General features: G+C 32.5%; 2 protein-coding genes across 2 annotated transcripts; both read right to left on the bottom strand.

The window, feature by feature from the left end:
* Positions 1 to 1,038: 1,038 nt before the first annotated feature.
* LOC106708449 (4-coumarate--CoA ligase 1) lies at positions 1,039 to 10,289 on the bottom strand. The gene is made up of 9 exons (XM_014499969.2): positions 10,062 to 10,289; positions 7,420 to 7,713; positions 6,807 to 7,017; positions 5,655 to 6,017; positions 5,081 to 5,266; positions 4,760 to 4,881; positions 4,215 to 4,376; positions 3,825 to 3,995; positions 1,039 to 1,592 (listed from the first exon to the last, which is right to left on the bottom strand). Exons 2-9 carry the CDS (start codon positions 7,624 to 7,626, stop codon positions 1,305 to 1,307), a joined length of 1,710 nt encoding a protein of 569 aa, XP_014355455.2. The 5' UTR covers positions 7,627 to 7,713; positions 10,062 to 10,289; the 3' UTR covers positions 1,039 to 1,304.
* Positions 10,290 to 13,432: 3,143 nt separating this feature from the next.
* LOC106708371 (4-coumarate--CoA ligase 2) lies at positions 13,433 to 26,068 on the bottom strand. Its single transcript, XM_045681020.1, has 8 exons — positions 25,823 to 26,068; positions 17,354 to 17,564; positions 16,175 to 16,537; positions 15,842 to 16,027; positions 15,631 to 15,752; positions 15,016 to 15,186; positions 14,484 to 14,654; positions 13,433 to 13,910 (listed from the first exon to the last, which is right to left on the bottom strand). Exons 1-8 carry the CDS (start codon positions 26,012 to 26,014, stop codon positions 13,620 to 13,622), a joined length of 1,707 nt encoding a protein of 568 aa, XP_045536976.1. The 5' UTR covers positions 26,015 to 26,068; the 3' UTR covers positions 13,433 to 13,619.
* Positions 26,069 to 27,607: the final 1,539 nt, after the last annotated feature.

Below are 27,607 nucleotides of genomic sequence, written 5' to 3'. Positions count from 1 at the left end.
AAATGCTTTAGTCTTTACCCACCTTAATAACAATACTAGCTTTTTCTAATGAAGAAGGAACCATGAGTTTCACCGTCAAATCTGTACAAATATATGCTATCTTTTTTCCAAAGAAAATGAAAAGGAAGAAGTATTTCGTTATTGTACACTCAAGGTAAAATAAACTACAAGAAATATTATTTTTGGCGCTATTTTTCACATACAGGTGAAGATAATTGCGTTTAAAATCGACTCAGCTTTACCTTGTTTGAAACATCTTAAATTAAACCACTAATTTTATTACTAGTTTTTTATTAATTGCCTTTTTATAACTACTCAAAACATTTAACATTTATCAAAAATTTATAAAAAAAATACATGATATATTTTATAACAATTCCGACAGCTTTTTATAATCAAATTTTACACGTTTGATTTTTACAAATTTTCATACGAGTAAATTATTTCATAAATTTTAAACTCTATTAAAAACAATTTAAGTAGTAACTTTCATATAAAATGTTACTATTTATTATGTTATACATTTTGCAAATATTTGTCGCATATGTGTCCTTTAGTGAAGATTTCTTTTACTAAATCTACATTGTAAGACACCAAAAACTGTGGTATTAAATGCCATTGTGTAGTTTTATATAATTTTGTAAATTATTAAAAAAAAAAAACAATATAAAATATTAAACAATAACATTAGTCCTTTCCAGTCTTACTTACCCTATTTCACTTAATTCACAATACCCTTGTATAACAATGGAAATACTTTAAAACTATAGTATAACAATATTACAATTATATGGACGATATTGAAGCTGGCATTTTATCACCAAATTGTATTACTTTAAAATGTTGAGTATATATTTTTATCTTATTACTAGCTTTTTCCCGCGACTCCGTCCGCGCGGAATAAAAAATATATAAAACGGGGTAAAAATTATCCTATGTCCTATTCCTGGTTCTAAGCTACCTGCCCACCAATTTTCAGTCAAATCGATTCAGCCGATCTTGAGTTATAAATAGTGTAACTAACACGACCTTCTTTTATATATATAATAAGATAGATAATAATCACTTCAAAGAGCACGATAAAGAATCCAATACATTTTATAGTATTCATTTCATTCTACAGAAAACAATATCAAGTATATGAACGAAAGGTGTTAAGTAAATATTTTCAGCTTACAGTTTTTTGGATTGCTATGGATTCCGCTCATAAAATTTGGATAACTCTTAAAGAAATACATTAGAATTTTATTTTGTTCAATGAAATATCTCACTTGATTATTGACTCTTACTATTAAAATTTCTTATCAGAATTTATCTTTCAATTCCCGTCTTAAAATTTTTCCCGCCGAACTTTTTGGTATACTATCTATGAATGTTATTTCGTCAATTCTTTTGTAAGGTGCTACTTTCTTTTCAACAAATTCACTGATTTCTTTAGCACTAGTATTAGCGTTTGATTTTAGAACAATGAAAGCTTTAGGAGATTCGCCTTTAGTTGGATGAGGTACACCGATAACCGCTGCCTCATTGATGTCAGGATGTTCACGAAGAACTGCTTCCAATTCCGCCGGAGGCACTTGGAAGCCTTTAACCTGTAATTTGTGTAATTAAATATTTTACTATTAGCTATAGTAATTATGAACTCTATGTCCTATGTTCAGCCGAAATAGTCATAGAGCCGCATAAATGGGATTGGTCTTCAGGGCATCCCCATCACAGGAGTATACATTATATTTGTGAAATAGAATTACATACTATATCAGTTGTACTTCCAACAACAACAACATCGGTTTCACGTTCTTACACTTGTAGACCCGGCAAGGGGATGCATATGAAAGGGAAATGTCCTCTTTCTGTTCGTCCCCTTCTGCGTTGAGTTAAGGTAAGCAACGCATGTGCGGCGATTGCTTTGCTGTTCCGGTGAATTCAGGTGGCTGTTTGCTCATTTGCCACCTTTTGATATAAAAAAAATAAGTAAAACGATAAACCCTAATAAGTCGCAAGTTATAGTTATCGGTGGATCGAAGCAGGTTAATAGGCCCAATTATGACACTGTTCCCAAAATCATTTATGACAATGTAACACTACCTTGGAGCGATGCAGTCAAGAACCTTGGTATTTATATAGATTCAACACTTAATTGGTCTCACCACATTTCAGAAGCTAGTCGCAAGATTTTTGCTGCGGTAAGGTCACTTAACCGTTGGAAAAACCTTCTGCCTGTTAAGACTAAAGTTGAACTTGCGCAATCCCTACTTCTCCCTATTCTGGACTATGCAGACGTTTGCCTTACCGATCTCAGCGAAGAACTTCTTAACAAATTAGAAAGGTTACAAAATGTTTGCATCAGGTTCGCCTTTGGACTGCGTAAATATGACCACGTCTCCGAATATCGTCAGAGGCTCGGTTGGCTTCCTATCAGGCTCCGTCGAGACGAGCATGTTCTTGTCCTCCTGTACAAAGTCCTATTTGATCCTCGCTCTCCCCCCTATTTGAAGGAGTGTTTTCATTATCGTAGTGTTGACCTTTGCCGTGTTCTACGCTCTGGGTATGGTAATGTACTTGATGTGCCATTTACTAGGTCGGGTTATTATCTGAATTCGTTCACAGTGAAAGGTGCGTACTTGTGGAATGAGCTGCCTCGTGATGTTCGTGAGTCAAAGTCCCTAGCTATATTCAAATCTCAGCTACATAGCCATCTCCTGAATAAAGCCACTCGCTAAATCTATTATATATTATGTAAGTTGTATAATCTGTTTAGTATATTCGTATCTAACTAGTTTAATTATACATAGTTCTTGCTCTTATTTATTTATTTTTGACCTTTTTTTTATATTTATGATACACCCCGCTATTTATGTTAGTCTCTCCTGTCCCACAGGGTTGCCTGGAAGAGATCGCTTATAGCGATAAGGCCGCCCTTGCGATGTAAATTAGTATTTAGTAATTTTTCTGTATAATTTGTATTAGCAATAAGGGTTAATAAATAAATAAATAAATAAATAAAACGAATAGGCTGGCTCGCCTGGTGAAATACCACGACCACAAAGATGATAGGCGTGTAGTGGAAGAAATTCTGTGTTTCATCTGATCAGTGTGGTGCCGAAGGCCTAATTTTAGTCTCCTATCTCTTACCACCCTTTTCTTATAAGAAAAGGATGGGACGGGGCAGTGGATTTGACGAAGGACGGAACGCATAGGACAGGGAATTAATCTCTTTCCGAAAAAGATACTACTTCCTTTTATAAAAAGTTACATCGTATATTGTAGGTATTACGTACGACTTATTTATCGCAGTTAATACCTAATTCTATAGCAGTAAACTAGATATGGTAACGAAGAAAGAACTAGAATGTTTGATGAGAGTTAAATAAAGTAAATTATGTTCAATGTCTATCTTTTCCTTTTGAAAAGGAAAAATGTTATTTTAATTACTTCATAATAACTGTGCTCTGAGATAGAGGTTAGTTTTTATTTTATTGCTGAATGAATACACCCACAGTTAACTGGTAGACAGAGTGAGTCGTAACTTAATTAAACTTATTATTACTGAATAGACTCTTGAACTATTGAATATTGGATTGATTCAGACGTTCTGTTTGATTTAAAACAACAAGAGTTACTGTAAGGGTTCTCTTAGAAAATCAATATTTAATTTTATAACATAGTATGGACCTAATATAACACAGTATTGGTATGAAAAATAATAAAAATTTAACAATAGTTTTGACATCTCTGGACATCATTCGAATAGTTACCACTAACGATAAGAATCTACGACATTACCACTCGTAATTATTTTTTTGTTCTAAAATCATGCATACCTTGATTAATTCCTTCAGTCTATCCGATATGGTGATAATGCCCATGTGGTCCGCTATCGCCAGATCTCCTGTCCGGAACCAGCCGTCTTCAGTGAATGTTTCTTTGTCCGCTGCAGCGTTGTCTTTGTACCCCCTCATTACTTGTGGACCTTTCACTAACAGCTCGCCTTTCTGGAAAGTTTATGACATTGTTTAGTTTTGGTTAAAAGCATTTTAAGTCTGTAAATTTCCTATTTTCCTATTCCTATTATTTCATATTTCTTCAGATATGATTGACCGAAAAAAAATTATCATTTTTACTATTATCAATAGAACATGATCAAGATGAATCAAGTAATCAATAACTTTTACTACATAGAAATAAGTTTAATAGGTGATAAAGTATCTCACCTCATTGGCACCCAAAGTCTTCATTTCATTGTTGACAATCTTTAGATTCGTGTTAGGTATTGGGTATCCAACACAACCATAGTTATCCATGCCACGAGGAGTTAGGGTAACAACTGGTGAGGTTTCGGTTAATCCATAACCTTGCCGGAAATCTAGCTTACGCTACAAAAGAAAGGTCACTATTATGTTTGTATTGATGTAAACAATTTTCGTTCCTATATGTTACATTGTCGAACACATAATGGAAAGCAGTGTCTATAAAATAAATACCCTGTACGCTAAATAATAGACACCTCAGATGTGCTCTTTAACTATCGACCACTTCTGCCCAATATGATGCTGACACGATAAACTCTGCCGACTCACTCTTTCCCCGCACAAACCCCCGCAGGCCCCGCGCCCTTCCGGTGAGGGATTTGTAACTAACCGCTTGTGCGGGAGAATAAAAATAATTCGACCAACCTACATAAAACCTGTATAGGTGAACCGCCAAATTCAAAAATATCTTAATGCATCTGTACCGAACAACTATGTTTTTGTGTTACCTTTGATTTAGTGAAGAACCTTTCTGCATCGGTTTCCGATAGCGGCGCGGCGCCGTTCACGATTGTTTCTAAGTACTGGAACTTCTCCGGTGAACCAGCAGGATGGGTCGCCATCATTATCACTGAAATTATTTTATGCAGTAGTCAATATCCTGTCTTTCCATACATTTTCCATGCCTAATCATATCATTGACTAAACAGTTCTATCCCTGGTTATTTCAAACCTACAATCACAAATCAAATCAAACAAACTGCCAAGAATAAAGAAATGATTTGCTTATTGGAAAATAGTTTTAGCGCCTTGATTTTTTTTGTACTTACCCAGAGGTGGTGCGGCAAATAAAACATTTGTCTTGTATTTTTCTAGTGCATCAAAGAAAGTTTCCGGTTGAAACTTTGCCATCGTCACCAATTTTATACCTTGTGACATTTTGTGAAACATCAACACTGAAGCACCGTATATATGGAATAGAGGCAGTACTGTCATAACAGCATCCTGGTGTGTGCCTGAAAATAGGAAACTAAAATAAGCGACATTTTACTAAGACTTGGATAACAATCATTCCAGTTTTTTCCATTCCAGTGTATATGCAATTTTATTGTTTGTCTATATGATAATATTTCATAGCTTGTTAACTTTTTGACAGCTGATAAAATTAATCTTGCTTCAGATATTTTAAGTATTATCAGTCACCTTATCTACAAAGCATTTATTTCAAAAACATCAACTACTTATTTTACAATCTACTCTATAATTTATCCTAAAATTGTATTATTATGATCATCTGTTATAAAAGATTTTGCGTTTAATTTTAAATGACCTTGGATTTGTTCATACAATCATTAACATTTCTATGTTCTATGTTTTCTACTGTCTATGTGAATTCATACTCACCAGTAGTATCACTATGACATCTAATAAATGGTTCATTAATCTGTTCACAATTTGCTATTAAGTTCTTGCTAGATAGTTCTACGCCTTTAGGAAGTCCTGTAGTTCCACTTGAATATGGCAAGAAACAAATATCGTCAATACTTCGTCTGACTTCTTTCAAGCAGGACTTATCTACATGCATGTCTTCTGTTAATTCATGGAACGAAACTATACCTTGTGGTACTGATTCTCCGTTAGTCTTTACAGCTATTATAGGAATATTCAATTTTGCTAATTTTATAGCTTCTTTAACTTTGTTCGCTGTTTCGCAGATAGTTACAACTGCTTTTGCTTCACTTAGTATCAGTTGGCGTTGTATTTCATCTGGAATTATTTTATTCGCAAATAGAAAATTGTAATTTAAAATTTGAAAAAAAGAATGAGCCAGAGCATTGAACTTTTATCGACCGAAAAGAAGTTACTTATCATCGACGTCCGAGATTTGGAGAATAATTTAATTTCGTTGAAGTAAAAATTTAAATAAATTGGAAATACAAAAATTACTGAAATATCAAAACATTAAATAAATTTGGTTTTAAAGAAGGTCATAAGGTCGTTTATTAATCTTACACAGTTTAAAATTTATGTCAATTTAGACTATTTGTGTTCATTAATTACGAGAAATATTGCTTTCAATATTAGTAATTTCTTCGTTAACTCAAATAGCAGCTTGAATGTGTTACAAGTATACGATCATCTCAAAATACACTCACTAACAATACAAGCTTACTTACACTCAAACGCCTTTGTGAATACAAAATGAGAATTGCCTTTAATATTTCGATTCGGACGATGATTATCTAGATCGTTTCAAAATGTTATCATTATTAATATATATACTCGAATTAAATAAAATAACTACATCTTTATATAGTGTTGTTTGTAAAAGATGGCCAAAGTAATACCTTGAGTGACGTAAAAATTAAAAACAGAATAAAGAAATAATTGAAGTGGAATTATTTTTCCGAAAATGTGTTTTACTCTACTCAATAAATAAAAGTGACTGTTTAAAACAATGTAGCGGTAACACAATTTGATATTGTTGCTGCAAAATTACGATAACACGTTCAGTGCTGACTCATGTGGCGAGTAAATTTGATATAAATAACTTACGTGGGGTATATATAGGGTTTATTGTACTTATAACACCACCAGCTTCTAATATTCCCAATGCAACGAGGGGAAAGTCGGGAATATTGGGTAACATAACAGCTACCGTGTCACCATCACGTAATTTAAACTTATTTCTAAGACTAGCGGCGAATGTGTTTGATAATTTGAATGCTTGCTCGTATGTGTACCCACGACCGGTTAATGCGCAAACCTGAAAAATAATTTACTACTATAATTTCCTTAAATTATTTTTAAATTACTATAAAATTAAAACTATAGCTTTTTTGCAACAATTTATATCTGTATTCTTCTCAATCGGTGACATCGAAGTGATGCCAGCGAGCGTACTCTGCGGCGATCTCTACAGTATAGTAATGCGCGTTAACCTTAATGTCCGTTGTCATAACAATTTGATATTTAATTTGAGAAAATGTTTAGACCTATTGACTTCTTTTTTTCTATCGACAAGCTTATATCGTTTTTCAAATCCGTTAGTAAGCTTGTTAATTACAGTCAAACTTTAGCTTCACAATATCAATGGAAACACATCTTAAATACGATAACCTCCTTCTGGATCATTCAGACGATGTTTATATTAAAAATAAACACTCACCGATGCCGTACGTTCGGGCCATTTCTCCAGATTCTGCCATACATATTCATATAGAGTACAGTTTGGTATTTCAATATTTTTATACGGAGATTTTATTGTTCCATCTTGTGCCCATGCATTTAATCTTCTAGCACAAATACTTGAATATTTAGATGTAACTTCTAGTAGTTTTATAGCTCTATTGACTATTTCCAGATTTTTCATCATCTTTACGAGTGTGTATAGAAATTACAATTTATACTAATGCCATTCAAACAAATGAGGCATGTAACTTAGACCGTACCGTAAAGAATACTGAAACAAGATAATGTGAGTACATACTCGTTGATATATCAGGGTTACACTATAGTTTAAGCTTATTATGAAATTATTGTTATCATCGTTACGCGTAATTATTATTTTATGCTTATTGAAGTGAAGAATACATTGCCAGCTATAAAATAAATAGAAATTATTTGTTAATCAACTCCGAAATTACATTTGATCATGCCATTATAAACCATATTGGTTGTATATGCAAAACGTACGAATATTTTATTTATGTAAAACATATTATTTTTGCACTTTGTACATTATGTGATTGATAAATAATATAATCAGTACAAAGTGCTTACGAACTGCAAAAAAATATTGTTAAAACATTAGTTTACATTACGGAAACATCAACATAAAACATTTAGTCTTATTCTTTCCAATCTTTTGCGAATGAGAGAGACAAAGATATTATTTTTATATAAATATTTCCTGAGTGTCAACTTACAATAACAAAAATATTACACGACTAACAGTGACATGCACATATATAATACTAGCTGTCGCCCGCGACTCCGTCCGCGCGCAGTTAAAAAAAAAATGAAAAATAGATGTTGGCCGATTCTCAGACCTACTGAACATGCTCACAAAATTTCATGACAATCGGTGAAGCCGTTTCGGAGGAGTATGGCAACGAAAACTGTGACACGAGAATTTTATATATTAGATTAGATCGTCAGTAACGGTTTTAGCTCTGGCGTCCTAGAGGGATTTCTACTACGCCCTTATTTTTTACCTTTTGGGGGGTTGACTGGGTTATGTGAGACTGTAATTTAAAGGTCTATGTTACGACTTGCTGTCCAGCATGAGTTGACCCACCACGCTCTACACTAACGCCGGCACTGGAGATCACGGTATTTCCCATATTGGTGTAGACATTATTTGTATTACGATTACTTTTGCTACAATATCTAAAATTCTTTTGGTCTTCGTATCATGTGTTGATAGCAAATGATATGTACATACATTATTGCATGACCCCGTTCAATGAACTGTAACGTCAATTGCGACGGTTGTTCCGACGTGAAAGTATTGTGTTCATATAAAACGCATCGTAAACAAATATTGCAGTCTAATGATATAACAGAAAAGAGATCAGACGTCTATACTTTACTATCCGCAGCAGTAGAGTTAGAGGTGAATTTCATATGGGCGAGTTATCTTCCGCGAGGCCCTCAATTGATAAAAGACAGTTTATTTATATTTCTTTTTTAGAGAAGAGTCTTACCAGGCGTAGATTTATATATCCAGTGGCCTTGGGTCTCTTTCTTCATCGTAACTCAACATTAGAACCGCGTTACATCACTATAGAACTCAAAACAATGATTGTTAGAATTTTGTCTATTTGTCTGTGTGTTTGCTAATCTTCAAAACGGCTTAACTCATTTAGGTTCGATTATCTTATATATATTTAACCTTCACTTAACATTGAATACCTTAATCTCAATCATTACAAGAATAAAAAAATATTTCGATTGAAATCGACAGTTGTGTATAGAATGTGTTAACATAAAATTTTACATATTTAAAAATTAAACTGATAGGTGTCTTTAGAACAAATACATCCGAAAAACTGTTTAAAGTTAAAGGTTCCGTTTATTAATGCTAGAGAACCAATGATTGTTAAAATGTTGTCAGTTTGTCTGCATGTTTATGGGCGCTAATCTCAGAAACGGCTTAATCGTTTCAGCTTTGGTTTTCTGCGACATATTTTAATAAGCGTCACTTAACAATTAGTGATAGTATATCTCAACTAGTGTATAAAAATGTGTCAATTAATATGTACAATTCGGATATTTTGTTATTCTATTTAACATATTAGAGTAGTAGAGGTATTCATTATACGATAGAACTTTGTTGATACGCGGTAAGAATTATATCCTAATATAAATTAGTATACCTATTAAATAGCAGCATGCTTCATGATGTTAAAACAATGGGTTAAAAACATGCATAATATATGTTTGTTTAAGTTACAAAGTGTAAAGTATGGAACACATTGATAAATAAACATAAATCAATCAGGAAATTAAGCATTATGTTTTAGTTTTAATTAATTAATTTCCTCGAAAAACTTTATCATCGTTACTTTTTCAATTTATCTTTTATGTACTGTTTTATATACTTGATATAACTATATTGTATTGCTTTGTTCTTGTTTACAAATTCAACATGTTTCAGAATCACTTTAAACATTAGTCACCATATTAACCATCTCAAATTCAAACTAAGTAACTAAGGAACTTCTATATAGAATTAAACGTAACAATTTTTAATACATAAATTAAAAAGCAACATATTTAATCACAATTTAAAGAAATCACTATTACCTTTAAATGAAATTTAACTTCTTTGTAAGAGTAGAACGTAAACACAAGAGTTGCGCGTCGTGAGTCGTATGTTGTGTGACTGTGCTATTTTTAACTGTGTGTATATGTACAGGTTGTTGTTGTATATACTGCAAACTGTTCTGACCAATACAGTACAGTCTAGAGATGTGACATCATACGATGTTTTTTGTCGGAATACAATTGATTTTATCACATCGGTTTATCGAATCGAAATCGCGTAAATCAATTTTATCAAATGGAATACATTGATCAAAAAAATACAAACAAAATTTTACACGTACTTTTTAGTTTAGGTCACATTAGTTCATACATTTTTAAAATATAAAAACATGAGCACAGTTTAAATTGCTCTATTAACCAATACATTTCTAAAAGTTGTAGTGACGCAACAAAATCTCCACAATTATATTGCAATGGAATAATGTGTACTAGACGAAATTCAATAAAATATTCGTAAATTAATTCTTAATTTTGTTAATAAATTTAAAATAAATAAATAATAAGTTACAACCCATATATTCTTTTATACCCATTAACATTTTCAGTTAGTGCAATTTTTATTTTTAACAATTTTTGTAACAAGTTAAGAATAGAGGTAGCGTGAGAAATAAAGTTTATTTTTAAAAATAAAATAATAATTTCAGAAAATTTAAATTCAAAAAATCTTAATAAATATAATTAATAAAATTATTATAATCTTTTGTTATTCCATTAGATAAGTTGAGAAAGAAGTTTTAATTGTTTTATTTAGTGTTATACTATTTGACGCCCGCGACTCCGTCCACGCGGAATTAAAAAAAAAACCTAATTAGTAGCTTATGCGTTCTTCCAGACTATGTTCTACATCTATACCGAATTTCAGCGAGATCCCTGCAGCCGTTCTAGAGATACCTTCAAACAAACATCCATCCATCCATCCATCTAAACATTCGCATTTATAGTATTAGTTAGATAATATAAAAAAATTCAATTGTTTTAAAAACAAAAAACTACAGTTTCACGCTGCAAAAAAAAGACATGAAAATCTGTGATTTTGTTTATTCTTTATATTCAAACAAAAGAAAAACTTTTTCACATTGAAGAAAACTAATATTATCTTGTTTTTTTTTGTTTCCATTTGTTTTTATATGAACGTGACAATAACAGGAACTCACAGTTTTAGTAATCTTTCAAATTCAAAGAATATTATAACAAAAATTTTACAAAAATATAAAGGTACAATGCAGAACATAACATAGAACAGTGTTTCCCAAGGTGGGGCTTACGCCCCACCTGGGGGGCATTTGGATTTAGAGGGGGGCAATTCGGAGATTTAAAAACTTAAGGCTACATCCTTACAATGATAGCCAGTGCTAAAAAGTACATAAAAACGTTTTAGAGACAAAAATCCGTTGCATTTAAACTATTTATATGATGTGAAATTGATCTAGTCAGCCAAAAGTAGTATTTAATTATTTCTCTAACATTGTAAATTTAGTAGTAGTAGAGCGTCGGTGGTTCAGAGGTTAAGCACTTGACTTGCAATCTGCAGGTCCTGGGTTCGAATCCCGCCATGTAACAATGTGTTTTTCGATTTTCGATTTACATATGTACATTTATCCGACGTTCTTACGTTGAAGGAAAACATCGTTATGCAACCTACACATATAGGAGAAGAAATTCAATGATATGTGTGAAGTCAACCAACCAGCACTTGGCCAGCGTGGTTGACTATGGCCTAATAGCACCCCTAAGTTGGGGTAGGCTCCGAGCCCCTCGGTGGGGATGTGTAGTGAGCTGATGATGATGATGATGATGATTGTAAATTTAGGCCTCGAGAGAAATTTATTTCTAAACACAATTTATAAAGGGGCAATAGTCATGGTCATCCTGAAAAATCGGACATGGATCCAAAAAGGTTGGGAAACACTGATATAGAACGATGATGTACAATGTACATATAAGTCAACCATCCAAAAACTAAACAACGCTATAGCATCACTTGTAAGCAAGAAATAATGCAGTCCCACTAAAAGTTTTTAGCATTCGACAATCTTATTGTATTTATTTCGTCTTGATGCCTCAGCTTAAGTTTACTTTTTTATTTTTTAATAAAGGTCGTCCATTGCATTGTCTGAAATACGTTAATAATTCATAATCAAAGGATCTTTTTTTATTTTGTTTGAAAATAAATTTATTCAGTTCTACACATTTCAATCTTTTGGTGACAGTGTTTTGTGTGACATTTGTTCAGAAGTAAAACGAAAGGGGTAAATGATAGGAATTAAAGGTCATAAAAAAAATAATAAAAAATCCTTTCCCTGTTAAATTTAATACACTAATAAAATGTTCTTAACTTTAACATCCATACTCAAATATACAAAAACTTTCTTAATTTCTACCATTAAAAAAAAAACATGTAAATATATATTTTTTAATTCAATGCATTTAGTTCAAAGTATAAAAATAATTATTTATAATTTTTTGACTTGTTTTTTTTTTTAAAAAAAACCTCGACGTCTCATCATGAATTGTTTGTTCTGAAATAAGTCATACTTTACGCGTTTACACGTCAAAAAAATTACATGAAACATGTTATCACAAGTTCTTTGATGAGAATGTTTCGCCTGTGTGAACTCGAACACAGAAAGGTACACTATGTACTATATATATTAGTACATTTTTTTAGTCTTATATTTTTGGTAAATTTTTATTTCACTCTATTTAGCAACAATCCATCTGGAAATTAGTAATGTTTTCATATCACATATGTATTACTTCATATACATTTTTTTAATATACAAATTAATATAATTATACTGTTTCCTTTGTTATACTCATGCAACAACGTGTCGTCTTTTCTCTTATTTACCGGTCATTAAAAAAACAGTTTTTTTTTTTTCATAAAATATTAAGTACATATTTTATAATTTTTTTTATGAATAACTAAAGAAGGACCAGATTTAAGAAAGAACCTACAACCAGAACTTTCTTAACCCATAATTATAATACTAAAAAAAAAAAAAAATGTTTTAAAAAAAATTTAAAAAAAAAGTGTGACAAAACTTTAGATTCTCCGTTTAACTTTGATCTATTAAGAAGCAATACATACATACAACATTGAAATTTGAATGTGTCCATAAAATTATTTTACCTTCAAGGTACATATTTAACATTTGAAGCTGCACTTTATTAGAACAAAAAACCAAAACACCGAGAACAAAAAATCATTTAATAACAATAAAAACAGATTTTGTTTTAACACCTTAGTAACCAAGGACTTGAAAATTTTTCACAAATTTTTTTCAGAAAGACGGTCCAATTTTATTAAGAGTATTAACTCCTTAACCTTATTCTTTTGTATCTTAATAATGTAAATTTTAACAATTTTGTAACTTTGAACGAAAATGTCCATTGCTATGACTCTTGTATTGATACATATTGACATCCTATCCTATTTAATTGACAAAACTGGGACAGCAATATGCTTAAATACAAATGACATGACAGTCTAATTCTACAGTTAAAAACATCACAGCCATAAATCACATGTTTATACTAAGCATACATTTTCTTCAAGTCTTTCCTCAATATTTTCCCCGTTGTTGTTTTAGGTATGTCATTAACAAATGTAACTTCTTCTATCTTCTTGAATACAGCTACTCTATCAGCTACGAAGCTTTGTAGTTCTTCAGCTGACGTTTCTTTACCATTTTTGCGAATAACAAAAGCTTTAGGAACTTCACCGTATATTTCATGAGGAATTCCTATAACAGCCGCATCTTGTACTGCAGGATGAGAACGAAGAATACTTTCTAATTCTGCTGGTGCTACTTGCATTCCTTTTACCTGAAATATTTCATTAATCTTACTTTTTACTAATGTATCTTACTAACATTACAAATGCTAAAGTTTGAATAGATGGATGGTTTAAGATTTGTCATTACATATCTTCAGAACAGCTTACGGATCTCGCCGAAATTAAGCTTAGATGTAGAGCATAATCTGGTAGAACACATTGGATATTAATTAAGGTTTTTTTTTATTCCGCGTGGACGTTGTCGCGGGCAACAGCTAGTATCAATAACAGAGAAAGTAACAATATCGTCACTTCCAAAACAGACTTTGTCTAAGAGGCGATTTAGAATTATTAAATTTTACTTTAATCTAAAAAAAGGAAACACAAAATCTTAACCATCCGCGACAATACTGAAAATATATGTTTGTTGAAAATTGAATTCCTGAAAATATTGTAATACATCGGTACAACTACAATCATTTTAATCCTATCAAGTCATTGGGAAAAGTATTGTCAATTTCTATTCCTTTGTTAACTTCAAAAGACAAGCATAACAAGAAAAGTGAAGCTAATGAAATGTTCCACTGCTAAATATTAAAGTTCCTAGCATTAAATTTAGTTACCTTAATTAGCTCCTTTATCCTGTCAGTTATGTAAAGTCCAGTTTCTGGTTTGTAATATCCTAAGTCCCCAGTTTTAAAGTAACCATCGTCAGTTAATGATTCTTTGGTTGCTTTCTCGTTCTTGTGATAGCCTTTCATTACAGTTGGGCTTTTCACATATAGTTCTCCTTGCTGCGAATTTCATAGAAATTTTTAAAGATTAGTACACTTTAGTATTTCGATATATTTGTTGTCACTACAAAAACTACTTAACTGTATTTAAACTCTAACCAATAGACAGATCTTTAAAGAGTAATTCAGGCTATATTTTTTGGTAATTTGGTATCCACCGGGAAAATTGAAAAAGAAAAAGCTGGTGAAAATTCCTAGTTATGATTAAGTAAAAAAACTAATGGACACAAAACATTTTATGCAACATTTTAGGTAAAGATACATTATTGGAATTAGGAAAAATTTGAAATTTGGAAGGAAAAGGAATTTATCATTCCTTTTTTTTCCAATAATTTAAATTATAAGCATGATAATCTTTTACCTCTCCAATAGGAACAGGATTACCAGTGAGTGGATCAACAAACTTTAGTTGAACATTGGCCATGGGCACACCACATGCAGAATAATCCAGGATTGTTGAGCCCATCGGTGTTGATGTCGCCAATGATGTTGTCTCCGTGGCACCAAAGCCTTGATTAAATTCCAACTTACGCTGAAATACGTTTATAGTACACAAATTTAAAACCTATCCATTATCCTTATCTAATTTGTCTAATGAAAGTTTTTTATGAATCAGTTATCGGTCATTAGTTGGAATCTGTATATCATTAATTTGATTTAATTTAATTTTGTTAATAATATTTTGACTAGTAGCATATACTTTAAAAAAAAACTTATGATGAATTCAGATTTATAATTTTGCACAAAAAAGATAAATACTATTTATTTCGTAGAGTGCCATCTATTTAAAAATATCGTCAACTTGATTATATTTTATCGTAACTTAGTTTTCATCAATTTGTTTTAAGCAACTATTTTCCCTGGTGTTCCACAGATGGTGTTACATTAAAAGAAAGCTTCGTCTTGATTAATTTCTGTTCTTCAGCTAGTTTTCACTTTACTATCAGAACATGTAATGAAGTAAAGTAATACATACTTTACACTTCTCTAAAATGGCGTGAACATCAGAATCGGCTAATGGCGCTGCCCCGCATATGACGTTTCTTACTCTCTCAAAATGTTCCGCTTTTACGTCCGGATGCTTGCCAAGTAGAATCGCTACAAAAATATATTCAAAAAATATAATATTCACTGAGAAAATGCATAAGCAAGCGTACTTTTTCCTTTCATTAAAAATTTAAACATACCGATTGGTGGCACAACGTACAATAATGTTGGCTTTTGCTTATCCAACACATCAAGATACAAGCTCGCTGAGAATTTTGGTAACGATATCAATTTGCACCCCTTCGCCAAATGTCCGATTAATGCTACCACGAGACCGTAAATGTGGAAAAATGGTAAAATACAAGGCACGACGTCCTGGAAGTCACCTGAAAAATTAAATCAATTTCTAAAAGAATGCACCGAAGAAGAAGAACTTATGAAGATTTGAAGACTTGTACTGATAAGGAAAACTAAAATCTTCTAAATTCATAACATGGCTATTACAATTGAAATCTGCTTAAAAGCTTCATTACCTTGAGTGAGTTTCGGATAAGAGTTCTTTTCATTTTGCATAATCGAAACAGCAGCTAAAAGATTTCCGTACGTTATTTCCACGCCTTTAGGCAATCCTGTAGTACCACTTGAGAAAGGTATAAACGCTACATCGTCTTTCTTCTTTTCTACTTTATCTAAAAGATTATAATCAGCTTCTCCAGATTCTGATATTTCTGAGTACCGAATCGCACCTTCTGGTACTGGGGCCGCTGGATTATCAATGACAACAATTTTTGCATCTATCTTCGCATTTTGAAGGCCTTTCACGACTGTCTCATAACAGGGCGGTATAGTGACGAATACTTTTGGTCCAGTTGTTGATACTTGATGAGATACTTCAACTGAAAATAAAGAAGATAAATTGTAAAAATACATCTTTTCTTATTAACTTATAATATGGCTCGAAACTAGTCGGTGACGACACCGGATATATAGACGTGAGTGTTTTAGCCGTTTCTATATAAGTTAGTGATAATGTCTCACGAAAGTTTGAATAATTTAATCTTTTCTTATTCTTTAAAGTTATTTTAGCTTCTCATAGGAAATTTAAAAACTGCAAATAAGATAGTGACCAACATATTAACAGCAGTTTTTGACCTTTTTATCAAAGAGGTCGCCTGATTCTATTACGATTCTAACCAACGTAGCCAAAACAAGTACTGAGAAATATAGTTATGCTATACATTTTGGTATATCTTCCACGTATATCCAATTATGTCCACACAAGGTTTGTTTTGGTACGATTATATCAGAAATGATGCAAATGCTCTGACCCTGATCATGTTTACAATTCCACTTATTTTATACTACCGTTTAAAGGCTGTTGATCTTGAACGTCGACTAAAGTGAGGTCATGATTGCTAATTTTATAAACCTTGGCAAATGAAAACAACAACATCGAAAACGTTACTTCTTTACTCTTCCGTGAGTATTACAGAACAAATAATATACTTAATTTAAAAAGTATATAAGTAACAATAATTGGGACTCACGAAATATTTCAATAATTCAAGTGAAACAAAATTCAACAGTACCTTAGTAAATTTTCGAAGACAGATGGGAAAATATCACTTACTAATTTAGTGCGAAAATAGCTGTCAAAAACCAGTCTTTTTAGTTATAAATTTTGTATCGTCTAATACATCAGAAATTCTTACGTTCTTTATAAATAGGATTTATAGGAGTCACAACACATCCAGCTTGCAAAGCGCCAAACGCGACGATTGGGAATTCTGGACAATTGGGCAGCATCACAGCGACTACATCTCCCGGGTTCAAGCCCAGTTTCTTCCTTAGTGATGTAGCGAACACTGCCATGTTCTTCTGCAGCTGTAGATACGTGTAACTTTTCTTTGATTCCGCGCATTCCTGAAAAAGGAAAGAAATGTTTTTTATATTTTTTTATTTTAATTTTCTTTGTGCCTGGGTTGATAAGTAGCATAGATTCATTAGAAGTTTTTGTACAGTACCCATATTGAGACCTTTGTGAAAATACGTTCTCTGTCATTTTATGGATGACCATATCTAACTAGGATTTGTGATCGATAGCACAGTGACAAACTTAGGTGATACTAAAGTAAAAAAGCTCTATAGTTCTCTTTATTATTTTAAACAAGCTTTTACCCGCGACTCCGTCCGCGCGGAATAAAAAAAAAAGAGAACGGGGTAAAAATTATCCTATGTCCATTTCCTGGTTCTAAGCTACCTGCCCACCAATTTTCAGTCAAATCGATTCAGCCGTTCTTGAGTTATAAATAGTGTAACTAACACGACTTTCTTTTATATATATAGATAAAGAATTTTGGATGATTTGCAGCTGTCATTTTTTTAATTTTTACTAAAACATACACGTGTATAAGAATTACAATGATAAAAATTGATAAAAACAAATTATAATATATGACTATAAGATATATACAGAGGGACCTTGTTTATGCGTAAATTCTTTTATAGTCCGATCTCCTGCAGTCTAATCACATAAAAGATAAGATAAACAGCAAAATAACTGATAAGTTTGTTGCAAAAACCGAATACTGAAAATAAACTTATTAATAATTATGCCTATTATATTTTTAATCTTTTAAATCATTCATTTTTGTTTTTGAGTTTTGTCCGTTTCCCTTATGAGTAGTCATGGGTAATTCAACTAAACTGATGACCTGCAAATCAGCTCACGGTTCACATGTGTGGAGCAGATCAGTGAACCGGCTCGTAGTTCAGCTCAATTTTTACCTGATAGAGTTAAGATTTGCGTTTCAAGCTGCGAACTGTGAGTTACCAGGCAGTTCGTGGCTGATCGCCTCACTTATAGTAAATCGCTAGGAGCCGTGAACTGCCAGTTTAGTTGTTGAGCCCCAGTTCAAGGGTTCAAGTCTTTGGGATCTGAACTCATGAACCGATTCAGATCTGAGTAAATGTCAAATGGACATAAAGTTGTATGTAACGACAGATGTCAAAGACTGAAGCTTGAATAAAAAAAACGCGCGCGTAACTTGTCTCTATTATTTAAGGCCTCTCTAGGTGCACTCACTGACGACCTAGAAGCTTCCAGTGACTTCGCAACAGGTCGTCCAACTTTAAACAGTAAGTTACCGACGGCGCGCTGGGTATTACGATATTGTCAATCGAAGCAAACAATCCACTGAACTAATAACTTTGGAGTTTGCTCTACCTTTTTATTACTAATTGCTATTTTTATTTATAAGGTAATGCCAAAAAGTCTATAATAATTGCTTTACTGAATATTCTGTTATTTTGCATGAATATGCTTAAATAATACTTCAATAGATAAAAGTTTTTTTACCGTCAAAGTATTATCACCTCAAAGTCATTGTATGCTAATAAAACACGAACATGTACTTCGCAAGAACCGTGCGAAATTAATTGCACTTTGAACTTATAAATTTAAATAATTTAGCTAAAACTTGAATTTCAAAATAATGGAATAAAATATCTCAGAATTAAGAAACATATAATTAATATGTAAAATGTCATTAGTTTTTCCGCTTTTATATAGATTGTTAATTCACATAACAGATCTATTTATAGTCATTAATTGTTAGTAAGCTTCAAGCTTAAGAAGCAGATTTCTGTTAATTTTGTTTCATAATCAGAACTACCCTATTTACTTATGTATACTGGCATTATCGATATCAAAAACATTAAGTATATTTGTTTATATACTTTTTAACAGAAATGGGAGCAATGTATCAAAACATTGTTGTATATTATCTTTACGATATAGAGGTCGTTATAATCTTTACAACGTCAATTGTTTTAATATAAAAAAACATGAACAAAATAGTCCGATTCTTTATTCATTTTATTGTTTTAATTTCTTGCACTTTTTCCGAATTTTGATGGTAGAATTGTTGAGATCGCTTAGCGTTTCCTCTTATAATTCCTGGTTTAGTCTTAGTCTAGTTCTCTAAATTATTCCCTAGCCGACGCTCGTGAATCCTTCTTCAGAGTAGCCTGTGTCTTTTTCCAGAGTATCTTCTATAATTTACTTCTATGCGAAATCCTTTTTGAAGATAAATAAAGACAAGCATCCATATATCACTCCATATATCTAAATTTTCGTGTTTATAATATTAGTAATATTACGTACTTGTAATGTTATAAATTATAATTATATTCGCTGTACTATATACTAGCCTGACATTCTATTCACTCGTAATACTCGCAATTACTTTTTTCGATTAGATCTGGCAAAGTGTGAGATAAGATAATCTGCTATCTACATTAGTGACTTGACTAGTTCTATAATTATTCCTTGCTAAAAGTATGTGTGTCGCGACTAAAACTAGTCAACGTTAACGAAACTAGTCGCAAATATAACACGATTTAACCGAACTACACACATAGTCGTATCTGGATAAGTGAGAGTTATTCTCCCTTTCTGCGCCTGGTGACCTCCAAATGTAAGAACCTCGGTTTAGAGAGAACCTCTATAAGGGAGAAAAGTATCGGTCCCTGAAATCTACTTTATCCTTGAGTTTATATATTTAGTTCACAGCATCATAATTTTCCTTACCTGTTACAATTGATCCTATTTCATTATTATGACATCTCAAGTTTGTTTTTTGGACATGATTACCCAATACAATGTAAGTTTTTAATAATCTTCGTCCCAATAATAATTTTAACTTCCTGTTCAGCGTCGAGGACGTATATTTCCTACCCATTTCGGTTAAATTTTATTTGACACTCACAGATCGAAAACCCGTCACACCTTCTAATTTAAAGCTTTTAGGGCGCTTTTTCATTCATCGATAACTCAGTCGTTAGTCGTTATACAGCATGCGTGGTGCGAGAGATTTCTTATTCGTACATGTCATAGCACTCGCACGCCGAGAACGGTTTACATTGTTCGTTTGGGCCCGCATGCGCCGGGTGATAGTCCTTACTTTTTCTGTACTCGTCAATTGAGTCCCGATCATTTTGATTAGTCCTTAGCCCATATGCAGGGACTCCCCGCATGCTGTATGACAACCAAGTTATCAACTAATAAAATTGCGCCCTTATTTTGACAGTTAGCTGTACGATACTTTTTAATAAGACTACCGTTATATTATATTCCTAATTTAGATACTCGTATGTGAGTGCTTAAGAATGTTTGTGGGATGGGTCATCACAATAGTCGCGTCACGTCAACGAGTGCGAACTGTAGCACGTTATCAACGTTTCCAAATATATTCGCGTACAAGTTGAATGGCCGCGTGGCCCAATTTGAGTCTTGAAATTAGTTTCGTCGAACCCTAGCTGACAGTTGAACGTTAAAGCGTATGTTTGTGGCGGATTTTAATAAAAACAATCAGACATTATTTTTCGATATTGTTTGGAAATGTATCAAAATAATAGGTATGTGACTCGCCGGGTATTATATTAAATGTCGCGGCAATTATCATGGTAGGGCTTAGTTTCACAAGACACGCTGGTTTCGAAAGAGCTTTGGAACTAAGGCATGTTCCAAAAAGCTATATTTTTTACGTTTTACGTAGAGGCGTGCTGGTCTGAAGCAGAACTGTAGTGCAATAAAACTACTAATTGAACACACATGCCAAGACAAAACTGTTTTCTCAGCAAATGTTTAAACAATAACATTACTGGTCCACTCTACTTGTGTGATGGTATAACACGAAGGCAGAACAGCATATCGTATTATAAATTTATCAGTTGGACGGCAAGGCCACACCCCTGCGTGTGAGATTACGATAAGTGGATAATGGAGAGTCGTTACAATCTTATCACCTTTACAATTACATACAACTTTTCAAGATATATATGTTCGCAATTTGTCATAAAACTAAGGGAACATCATCGTGCATAACTTTCATTTATTGTTTTACTTCTTTTAGTAAAGAAATGCGACGACCTTATGTTGTGTGGTGATGTGGTAGAAAGATGGTACGCATTATGTTAGTATGTGCTTGGCCGTGTTTCCGTAAACACTTTTTCACCACAATCCAAGAAAAAAACCATATCATTGAAAAATATTTTCACAAATATTAAATTTAAATGATCATTTTGAAATTTTTTTCAAGTCGTCTAGGCAAAAAAAAAACAAAATGAATACATAAATAAGTATTTTTTTCCTCACACATAATATAGGTGTCTCCTTTGAACTTTTAAAGTTTCCACAACAAGAAATAATGAACAAAAAGTCCACAAAAGTTAACGTTACCTATATATTTTTTTCCTAATATAAAATCTGTATTGTTTATTTTTTCCTAATTTTTAAATACATATCTCCATTAACATAACATTTTAAATGCAAAACTAAATTCTTTTTCAAGCTATAAATATATAGCTGTGAACAAAATAAGAAAATTGTATTCTGTAAGTCTAAGGCTGAAATTTATAGTCGGTACTCGGACTTAGCTCCGACTTGACTTAGGTTTATCTTATGGCAAACTCATCTAAGCCTTTGCTTAAAGTTATCTCAGATTCGAATTTATAGTCGTTCTGGGCTGAGATTTTGTCAGTGTTGCCAATTTAGCATATTTTATGCAAAATTTGGCAGAATTTTAGGACATTTAGCACATTTTTCTTCATTTAGCATATATCATTATTTTTATTACCATATTAACTTATATAGATATAAATGAAATTTAAAAATGAACATGATGCATTTTAGTAATATTCAAGAAATCACGAGGTATTCATTATATATTTTTTAATATAATTTAGTTCGGCATTCATAACAACGAGTATAGCAGATCCACTTTAATAGGCCACATTTAATACTTGGAGGACTTTTAAAAAGATAGTATATTTAGACATATTATAACAGGTCTTTAAGCACATTTTGAAGAAGCCGAGGTGGCAACAGTAATTTTGCTAAGCAAGGGAGTTTTACAAAAGTTTCTATTCGCACAATATCTTCTTGGTACTTCTCAGTATTTAGAAAAAAATATATTTAAAATACATGATCCATATATCATTTAACTTATTAATTTAATCGAATAGTTGTATTTATTTATAATTTGCTATCGAAATTATAAGCAAAACGACGAAATTAACACTTTTGTAAAATTATGGTTAGGTATACGGTAGAACGGAACGAGATTATTTGACTTGTCAAAGTAAATGACAACGTCAAACCCATAACCTATTTAATTTTGTTATTGTTGAGGTTACTAGAGATCCATTTTATGCATTTCTTCTGGATTTTGGTTTATCTACCTGGACATACAAAGATTCTATCCTTTGACGTTTACCCTGGACTCGTATTCTTATGGGCTTTCCATACTTTATCTTTCATTTGGATTTGGCTAACGAACTAACAAAGATTTTCGAATGGATTTTATTGAACGGACAAATTGGATATTGTCTCGAATAGATAAAATTAACAAGCTTGGAACATCGCCTCAACTGGTAAACATGATCAGTACCGGCAATAAGTAATACTATATTTATTTTTCTGTTAATAAAAATAATCATGTATACTTTAGAAGAAACCTTTTTCTTTGGTATTATTTTTTGTACTAATTTTCTTCTTTCTGTTGTAGACTGTTTGTGGTGATTTACCAGGCTTAAGTCAACCTACACTGTACGTCATCATAAATAAAGTTTCAAGAAAATTGAGTCAACTTCTACCGCAATTTATACGTTTCCCTATCTACCTACATACGCAAATTGGAATAATCGGGTAGCACTAACAACCTGCATGGCCTGAACAATATTCTTAATAAATATATATGTATATTAATAAATATATTTCTTCTTAAATGTTCAGAATATGGTTTTTGTTTGTTTATTTTATTGTAGCAATCCATGTCGTAAGCAAAATTGAAATCCTTTGAAGAGAGAAAGAAGTATTTGTAAGAGTAGGCATGTACAAAATACTTGGAAACGGAGTGGTCATCAGGTGAATCCAAATTATATAAAAAAGGTTCAAAGTACGCACATACTCCGAAACAACCATAACAATGACAAATTCATATTGATATAATGCCAAATGCATATTAGTAAACTCCTTCGAAATCGTAGAATAGTGGTAAACACCAGCAACAATAACATCTTTTGCACGAATTGGTCGGCTCGCCGTGTGAAATACCACGACCACATAGAAGACAGGCGGAAATGGAAGTAATTCCTAGTTTCGTCTGATGAATGGGCGTATCTGAGGCCTATGTTTAGTCCTCTTCATTATTCCACCCTTTTCTTATAAGGAAATGATGCGAAGGGGAAACGGATTTGACGAAGGAGTGGACGCCTAGGAAGGGGAAATATACCCTTTCTGTCCCTCCATCGATTAAATGAAGGCAACGTATCTGCAATTACGGATGTCCATAAGCGGCGGTCGCTTCGCTATTTCAACGAATTTAAATGGTCACCTGCTCATTTGCCACCATATCGTATAAAAAAAGTAGTCGAGAAACGTGTAAGATTTCGCTAAGTCAACGATTTTGGTGACTTAGCATTTGCTAAGCAAACGTCTAAGCTAAGCTTAGCATGTGATTATAAATTTCAAACTCGTAAGATAAGTCTAAGCAAAGTCCGAGTACCGACTATAAATTTCAGCCTAAGTGCTTACACTTACATAAAACGAATATATTTTTTATTTCCATTTTATACGCCAATGTAAAAATAAAAAAATAAAATATTATAATAAAATGGGTTCATATCACGGAGCTATTTTCATGAATATACATTTTGGTTAGTATGAAATAAAATGTACGAATATTTGTTTTATTTTATTTTTGTGTGTCATTCTATGATTTACTCCTATTAGCTATTAGTATACGAATAATCAACATAATTTACTACGAGTTTGTACTATGTTCAATTTTACACGATCCTAGGCACAATTTTATCGCTTTTTCTACATCCGAACTTCTCAGCATATTGGTACGTGTACACCGATGTCTCCTTTTTACTAATAAATCAAAGGATGCTAAAACTGAAATCTAAGCTGAAATTCTACGAGCACGCGGCCACCAAATTCGCCAAAAGGGCGAATCAACCGCTGCCCATAGACACCCCCAATTGTAGGTGCATTGACCTTTAATCGACTATGGAAGGGACGCACAGAAACAGAATATTCCCTTTCCTATGCGTCCCGTTCTCCGTCAAATCCGCTGCCCCTTCCCATTCTTTCCTTATAAGAAAAGGATGGGAAGTAAAAGGAAACTAAAGTTAGGCCTCCGGCATCACTCTCATCAGACGAAATTGCTTCCACTATAAGTCTGTCTCCTGTGTGGTCGTGGTATTTCACCGGGCGAGCCGAGCCATTAATGCAACAGATGTTGTTGCTGGCGTCTACCACTGTTAAACACTAATTTTATAGTACCGGATAACTTGTACAGAAATATATGATCTTATTCTTTTTATTAACCAGAGATAACAAAATAATGTTGTACAGGTGTTTCAATAGTCAAAACTCATGATAACAGATAAAGAAACAATGCTGTAGTTTTACTAGCTTTAGTAAATAATTTACTAGCTTTCGCCCGTGACTACATGTGTGCAGAATTAAAAAAAAACGTAATATATGTGCCAAATTTCATCGAGATCCGTTGAGCCGTTTCAGAATTACCTTCTTACAAACATCCATCCATCCATCTATGCATCGAAACATTCGCATTTATAATATTTGTAAGATTCCAAAATCCAAATCCTTAAAATTGCCAAAAAACATCACTTACTGTAGAAGACGGTCTTTATTTTTATATTTAATTATTATGATTTTGTTTACATTGATAAATAAATTGAAATTGTATTTGCCTTTTCAGAATAAGTCACACAGTTGTTGAGATTTTTCAGAATAATTAATATGTGTTGTACATATTAATAAATACATACATATAAATACAATGTGTATAAAATATGTTTTGCATGTGCAAAAAAACTAATAAGTTACTTAACACAAGTCCACAGTCCAATTTAAAACGATATTTTGCATTTCACGTTCAGTAACAAGTTTAATTTACATATATTTGTTGATATCCACACGTACGCGCAGTGCAAGGTTACTTACAATTGTTAAAGAAATATAATTATAAAGAATTTGTATTCATTCTGTTTAATCTTATTTCTTTTTTTATATCTCCAATTTAAAAAAAATAAGCATAATTCAAAGATCAATAGACAAATGGGATAATTAAAAAACAAATACTTACAATTGCAACATGATTGACAAAACTCGGAGATTCCAGCCATAGACGGTCTAAAAATCTCATGTCAGGAACTATAACATCTTCTAATGGCGATTTAATAACATATTGCTCGTGATTTTTAAGATTTACACTCGTTGTAAATCTTCTTAGGGACCGCAGCTGTTTGAATTGACGTAAGAGAAGTTTACGCGCCATGTTTTGCGATTTGCGCGCGCTTTTGGCGGCAACGGAATGAGAACTGAAACGACGATGGATTCGCGGTTATAGCGCGAGTCGCGACCGATAAACGATTCTAGCCGAAAATAACTTCCGCAAAGGGTGATTTTTACTTGTTTAGCTACAAACAATATGATTTTTTACTAATAAATAAAGTAACGTCAGTGATAATCTAAAGGCCATGCCATTAAAAATAGGTTGAGATAAATCTGGTCTAGAAAAAATAACAAAAAGGTATGCTAGTGTAGTAATTAAGGTCCTACAATTAAGATGGCAATTTTTTATTACTTATCTATTTGGATACTTTCTTTTAACTATTTAATTTTAAAAAAAAAACTTAATAAGTAGCCTATGTGTTCTTCTATACTATGATCTACATCTGTACCAAATTTCATCAAGATTTGTTAAGTCGTTCCGGAAATACCATCAAACAAACATCCATCCATCCAACATTCGCTTTTGTAATATTAGTAACATTAAGATATAAGTAAGGTTTTATAACCCTCATTTCATATTCAAAATTATTAATTATAATAATATTGGATCCTTATCGTTTTTAATGTAATTTAATCGCCGCATTAGGTATACGTGAAATAATCGTGATAAATTTCAATTGTTAGAAAATGATTATTTCATACTGTAGCGATAACTTAATCCCTAGCTGTAAAATTGACTCATAACATATAGTTCGAAAATGAGTAATCTTACTAATATTATAAACTAGCTTTTACCCGCGACTCTGTCCGCGCGGAATAAAAAATAGAAAACGGGGTAAAAATGATCCTATGTCCGTTTCCTGGTTCTAAGCTACCTGCCCACCAATTTTCAGTCAAATCGATTCAGCCGTTCTTGAGTTATAAATAGTGTAACTAACACGACTTTCTTTTATATATATAGATATATATATATATATATATATATATATATATATAGATAAGATAATAGACTGATGAGAACGTATTGATGGATGTATGAATGTTTGAAGGCATCTAGAACGGCTGCATGGATCTCGATGAAAGTTGTCATACAGGTAGAGCATAGTCTGGAAGAACGCATGCGCTATCTTTGATCCCGGAAACAGTTACGTTTCCCGTAGGATACGTTGATATACATATTTACTCGATAACTCCGCACCGGTTCAACACAGATCGACTCGACTAACGCAGTGAGATACTTTTCACTTTTTTTTTAATTCTGTGCAGTCGAAGTCGCGGGCAAATGCCAGTTACATTATAAGTAATAAATAATAATTATATAGATAAGCAGCTGATTACGTCAGCATGGAATAAAAATATTGAGTAAGTTACTCCCGCACCATCAACAATCTTACAGTTATTTTTTTCCGCCCCTGGCACAGACATTACAGTAAAATCTTCACAGCTGTCAACTTTTGTCAGTCGGGCAAAAAGTATTGCCATACTTTTTGCTCTTGCAAAGTTGTGTATCATTACGTAACACTAATTTATAAATAGACTTTGTAAAGAAGGGCAAAGTCCTATAGTTAAGGCTGAATTTCTTAATGCCTATTGTGTATTCTTTGTAAACAGTCGCAATCAAAGCATTGTAGTGTTG

This window comes from Papilio machaon, chromosome 14, assembly GCF_912999745.1.
Source record: "Papilio machaon chromosome 14, ilPapMach1.1, whole genome shotgun sequence".
NCBI classification, from domain to species: domain Eukaryota; kingdom Metazoa; phylum Arthropoda; class Insecta; order Lepidoptera; family Papilionidae; genus Papilio; species Papilio machaon.
This window is presented reverse-complemented; position numbering and strand designations above follow the sequence as displayed.

Excerpts from the sequence above, each read along its gene's own strand:
- LOC106708371 (XM_045681020.1), bottom strand. The coding sequence starts at position 26,014 with ATGGCGCGTAAACTTCTCTTACGTCAATTCAAACAGCTGCGGTCCCTA. Across the intron at positions 16,028-16,174 it reads TTATCCGAAACTCACTCAAG|GTGACTTCCAGGACGTCGTG; the intron begins GTAATGAAGCTT and ends TTAATTTTTCAG. Across the intron at positions 15,753-15,841 it reads GTACGTTGTGCCACCAATCG|CGATTCTACTTGGCAAGCAT; the intron begins GTATGTTTAAAT and ends ATATTTTTGTAG.
- LOC106708449 (XM_014499969.2), bottom strand. The coding sequence starts at position 7,626 with ATGATGAAAAATCTGGAAATAGTCAATAGAGCTATAAAACTACTAGAA. Across the intron at positions 4,882-5,080 it reads ATTTGCCGCACCACCTCTGG|TGATAATGATGGCGACCCAT; the intron begins GTAAGTACAAAA and ends AAATAATTTCAG. Across the intron at positions 3,996-4,214 it reads AGACTTTGGGTGCCAATGAG|AAAGGCGAGCTGTTAGTGAA; the intron begins GTGAGATACTTT and ends TAAACTTTCCAG.